This window comes from Merops nubicus, unplaced genomic scaffold (genome assembly GCF_000691845.1).
Source record: "Merops nubicus isolate BGI_N331 unplaced genomic scaffold, ASM69184v1 scaffold44911, whole genome shotgun sequence".
Lineage (NCBI taxonomy): Eukaryota > Metazoa > Chordata > Aves > Coraciiformes > Meropidae > Merops > Merops nubicus.
This window is the reverse complement of record NW_008588493.1, coordinates 18,250-23,735: the sequence shown is the minus strand read 5'-3', so window position 1 is coordinate 23,735 and position 5,486 is coordinate 18,250. Positions and strand designations below refer to the sequence as shown.

Sequence of the window (5,486 nt, the reverse complement as noted above, 5' to 3'; positions counted from 1 at the left end):
CCTCCAGCGCCCGCCGCCCGCTCTCCTCCGCCTCCCGCCGGCGCCTGCGCCGCTCGGCCAGCATGACGAGGGCCTGGATCCTCCGCTCCTCCTGCAGCCTCACCAGCTCCTTGCACAGGAAGTCGAACGTGTTCGCCAGTACCCTTCCTTCTTCCCTGGCCAAATGGCTTTCCACCGATGACAGCTTTAAAACAAAAACGCAAAGACTTGTGTTACAGAGCCCAGGAATGCTGTTCCGAGCCCCAGGACTACCACAGGCATGTGAGGCAGCTCTGCAACACCCACTCAGACCAGCCGTGAGACAGCCCTAGGAGTTTGGCATTCTTCTTTTACATGCACTGGCTTGGACTGTGCACAATGTGATGTTCCTGTGTAGAGGCTCTGGTGGCATAAAGAGGCTAAAGGATTGCAAAACTGGTCAGGGTGGGAATAGTTGTGATACTGTCATGCTAGGACAAGCAGCCCTGGGTGGGCAGGAGGAGACAGGGCACTCGACGTGCTGTATTCCAGGTACCGTGAGCTGCTCTTGTGGCTGTGAGTCTAACCAGAAGAGTTGCTGAGGTCATCTGCTTGCTACTGGGGAACGCTCCACTGCCCAGACGAAGAAAAGGGAGGCGTAACAGTGACAAAGACCAGACTTGACTAGACCAGAAGAGAACAATGGGATCAAAAGTTGCAAATGAAGCTCCTTTCTAGCATTTAGAAAGTAAATCCTCAAACTTTATGACTAGGCAGCTGGAGTAAGGATTTAGGAAACTGCAGTTTTAAGTACAGCCACATTTCTATCCTCTCCTAAGGACAAAAAAGGTTCGTCACAGTGCAAAGCCACATGAGTGAAATGGTACATCTTCGGTTGGACATTCATGATGCAAGTAGTGATTCAGCTTGCTGAAATAACAGAGCAACCATAAGTCCCTACAGTGTTAGGTACTGTGTTATTACCTACAACTGTACTAGTTACTAACTGCTAACAAATTCAAATCAACAATAATCATATTGAGTTTGCAGAAGCGTTTCTGTTGGAACAAACAGGCAATAACAGAGTAGACCTGAATGTAAAAGTCAAAATGGAGCTGAAATATCCCAGACAACCAGTAGCAAATCAGCTTTCTTATACTACTGTGCCATTTGCTCATGCAGCGTTTCAAAGCAAGTGGGATTCTCGGTGCTGCACACATCTAGAAGTGACAGTGCGTAGCCCATGGGTGTTTAGGATGGAAGACAGCAATGCAGTAACTGCAGCAGCCCACAGGGAGGGATAACATGGAACTATTGTGCTGCTTCCTCTTTATTGCTCCAGGTGCTATGTCTAAAATGGGTCTGAAATGGAGGATAACAACCCAGGAATATTTGCCTTAGTGTTTTGTTATATACAAGGTTTGAAATTTTCAGCCCCATCATCTTTGACCATTTTATCTGGAGTTTCTGTCCTCTTTCTGTAGGAAGCATTTCTTGAGAAATGCCTCTTTTAATACTGAAAAAGTAAAAAACATTAAAAGAACCTGCGACCACCAAAAGCTACAGAACTGTGAGTCATCAGTGACTTTCTAAAGCAGCCCCACATACATGGAAAACTCCTGCACGCGTGTTCCAGAGAGTTTTAAAGTTCAAAATGTTTGGACCATGTGCCTTTAGAGATACAGTAAAAAAACAACAATAACAACAACAAAAAAACCATAAAGAACCAAGCATAGAGGAGGTAGATACCAGCAGAGGGGGATAGTGGCTCTCCCAAAAGGAGGTTCTGAGCACAGAGGTCAGCACCTTTACCATTTGCGTGCTCTCCTCTATGAATATCATTATGTGTCTGAACAACTCTCTCCTCCATTCTCACCTGGGCTTCGGAGAGAAGGAGCTTTCAGGTCCCTAACGCCTAAGGCTTTTTCTCTTAATTCCTCAGCTGAAAAATTCTGTATTCCTGCATTCCACACCTGGGCTCTCTGTGTTTGAGGGAGCATCTGGAAGTGATAAACAGTAAAACAGCCACCCAGTTCAACTTACTGAGATCTGAGGGGAAATGTTGTTGCTGCCCACCCAGCAGGATGCTGAGTTCATCTGGCTTCATCTCCACAGGGCCAGCTGGCCAGTGGATGCTCTTACCCTCATCTGAAACCTGCATAACTGCCTCACAGCTGGACACTGAAAAACCAGGAGCAGTAAAAACTACAGGAACACCTGCAGAAATGTGGGAGATACTGTGTATCTGAGATGCCAGTGAAGTCTCAGTAAATCCACTTTGGCTTCTTTTGTGGTGTTTTATGCCTGAGGAGGAGCCTGAGAGACACCAAGCTAGGAAAGGAACAGGGAAATGACAGAGCTGTAACACACATTCAGTAAAACACTCACAGATGTGAGTGACAAGCATGTATTGTGATGCCAGGTCACAGCACCAGTCAAATGGATGGAAATGTGGAAAAACTGAGGTTTGTCTGACAGTGCAGTTTGTTCACAGCCCTGTAAATAGAAATAAGCGCTTTGTCTGCGAACAAAGCAAGCGCAGCCCGGGTAGCAGCTGTGGTCAGGAGGCCTCAGTCTGCCTCTGAGATTCCCCAGAGCACCCCCAGCAGTGAGAGAGCAATTTTAGTGCCTCAGGCATTCAACGCCTGGCCTGTGCTAGGAGAGCATTTTCGTTGCTTTCTGTGCTGTGGATAATAGAAAACACAAAGCAACCGAACACGAGGATCTGGGTGGTACTTGCAAGCCCAGAGTACCCGGCCAGGACAGCGTTGCCCAGCAGCCTCCCCCTCCACACAGGCAAACCTGGTGCATTTGCACGTTCTGCTGTTGCTGTAGATCCAGTGTCACTTGTTCCTCTGCCTTCAGAAGCAGCTGCCTGTCCTGCTGCAGCGCGTGAGTGGTGCGCAGCTCTCGGATCAGTTCCAGCCGCTTCTCCTTCTCCTCAAACACCTTTAAAATGAAGCCAAACAACCAAACATATTAAATGGAGAATATAGATCAACGTGTTTTGCCAGCAGGGCGCACTGGTTTTCTCCAAGCTGCAGGGTCAGCTGTTTCTAAGACCTAGTTCTCTGTAACAAATTCACGGCCACGTTTAGGCAAACACTACAGCTGTCAGGTAAATCTTGTCTAAACCCCCCCTCACAGATGAAAGTTGAGACCTTCTGCTGTGAACTACAGAAGATCCCTTGCTCCTTTACTATGATTTTAATTTTTTTTTAAACTCTGTTTGGCTTCACCCAGAACTCATACCACTGGAACGTGGAACAGCAACACCAATGTCAAGGGAAAAGGGCAACAGCCTTCTGGATGCCCTGTTGTATCAGCCTCAACATCAAAGCTTCCCAGTGTAAGCATTGCCCCTTTTCCTTGGTCCATGTCTCCTGTTTCAACATCTCCTGTTCCATGACCATCATTTTGAGAGAGTCCAGCAACAGTTCAAAGCAGCAAATTGGTGGGGAGGTTGTTGAAACTGCTGCTGTTCCTGTTATGGGTTTACGTGGCCCAGCCCTTCCCTGACACTTGTCTTATTTTCATACACTCTCTCTTCCAAAAGGACTTCCAACAGCAACAAAAGATGACTCCACCCTACTTACTTATGTCATTATCCAACTGAGTCATATGTTTCTTATCCAGTAGTGGCTGGAAGGAGGTTGCTTTTTAGGAATAATGGGACGTTTTATGATGTGAAAGTCAACAGTCTTGCAATAGCATAGAACATCCTTCTCATAGATCACCACAGAAATGCAGAAGTCTTGAGAAGTCTCTATTTCACCTGAAGCTACTTCCACAGTATTGCATGGTTTGCTAAAGCTCAGGTCAGGGTCTCACATGGGAACACTTAGCAAACATTAAATAATTAATGCATGAGAGAATATCAATTATATTCTCAGCAGGCAGCAAAACAAACCTTCTGGCTTGGTTTGATCAAAAGTGATAGACGTGCTTAATGGCTACTCAGTTTATACCTAGACCTACTTCTGCTCTACTGAAAGCAGAACGATGGGTCCTGTACTTGCTTGAAACCATGGTGGTATGCTTCAGTTGCACCTCGTCTAAGGCTCAGCTCATCATCACAGGAAACTGGAAAGATGGTATGAAATACCAGCTGCCCTGCTGGCATGTAGGAGGTTTCTTGTGCCTGGGATTTTGGCATAACCAAGGCAAAACATACTCGTGGTCCCAACCTAGTCTACAATTTGCCATTTAAGTAATTCTGCTATGCAATATCTAATTAAACAGCTGAGTAGAGGGGATATTTGGAACAGGTTGACCCTCACAGACATATGTAGGAACCTAGAAGTTCCTGGAAGAAATTTGGGCTTGAAGGACTGCAGGTAAGATACAGGAGGATATGCTACAGAAGTCTCATTACTCTTGATTAGTGCTGTGGAAGAAGGATTGCAAATACACTTTCAATCATTCCCACCAGCACTCTGGAAAGACATAAACACAGAGCCACAGAATACCATGTTCTGGATAGCCCTGCCTCGGAGCAACTTCTGCAGACAGATCACTGCCAGTTCTGTCTCCTCTTCCTCCTGCCAAAACACAACAGACAGCCACATAATAATTATTTTATTTCTTTGGAGAGTGAGATTTCTATAGATTATTCACCTACCTATCTAAAAGTCCAACTGATATCCAGCTTTTTCTCAGTTGTTTCTAATTTCTAGGGAAAGGAAGGTGAGTCAGAATGATATGTACTTCCATGTTTTACAAGAGATGGGGGAGAAAGGCTGAATAATTAGATTCTCTTTGAGATTTTAGAGGGTCTTTAGAGACGAGTACCTAATCATAAGGTGATGCTGATGAAGAGAATTACTGTATGTATTAGAAGTACTATTTGTAGCTTGACTGGCTCTGAGTTTGCAAAATAAGCATCAGCTACATTAACAGGTCAAGATACTAAGGGGATAGAATTATTGAAGGAGGTGCAGGAGAGCTGTTAATCATAAATAAAGGGATTAAATTAAAAGGGAATATATACAATTTTTCTTTTGCTACTTATTCCAGTGGTGACCTTAATCAGAGTAACTCAGTAAAGTTAAGACTCAGGGGGTGATAATTTGGAAGTAAAATTAATTACATTATATTGTGATTTGTCTCTGAGAAATTCACAGGCGTGGCACTGTGTGACTGATAGCAACTTGGAAGAATGATGGAGCATAGTAGGAAAGGGAACATGACCATGGGGGGAAGGGGAGAAGGTTTATTTTAAATAGAAAAAGCACAGCTGGCAGTGTTTTTTCTTGCTAAGGTGTCTTCTAGACTGGAGTTGACAGTAGCAGAAGGAAAAAGACCATTGGGTGCTTGGGAAAGATAAAAAAAAAAAAAAAATCTAAGAATGATGAAAATTTTTTTTTAATAAAGAGCCTATGAGGTCTGCATTGAAATGTGGTATTTTAGAAGTGCCAGAAAAACAGGGAAGAGTGTGGGATGAGAGAAGTGGTGTGGGCTTGTAACTTAGTATCTGTTTTTTCTTAGGTGTTGAAGATAAAAGTTTTCCAAAAGCAAAAGGAAGCATT

General features: G+C 44.5%; 1 protein-coding gene across 1 annotated transcript in view; it reads right to left on the bottom strand.

The window, feature by feature from the left end:
- Positions 1–4: 4 nt before the first annotated feature.
- MAATS1 (MYCBP-associated, testis expressed 1) overlaps positions 5–5,486 on the bottom strand; it is a gene marked incomplete at its 3' end in the record, with an annotated part of 21,298 nt that continues 15,816 nt past the window's right edge. The window contains exons 10-12 of the mRNA XM_008949276.1: positions 4,428–4,499; positions 2,761–2,907; positions 5–184 (exon numbers count right to left, since the gene is read on the bottom strand). Coding sequence (XP_008947524.1) covers positions 5–184; positions 2,761–2,907; positions 4,428–4,499 — 399 coding nt within the window. The remainder of the gene's footprint in view (positions 185–2,760; positions 2,908–4,427; positions 4,500–5,486) is intronic.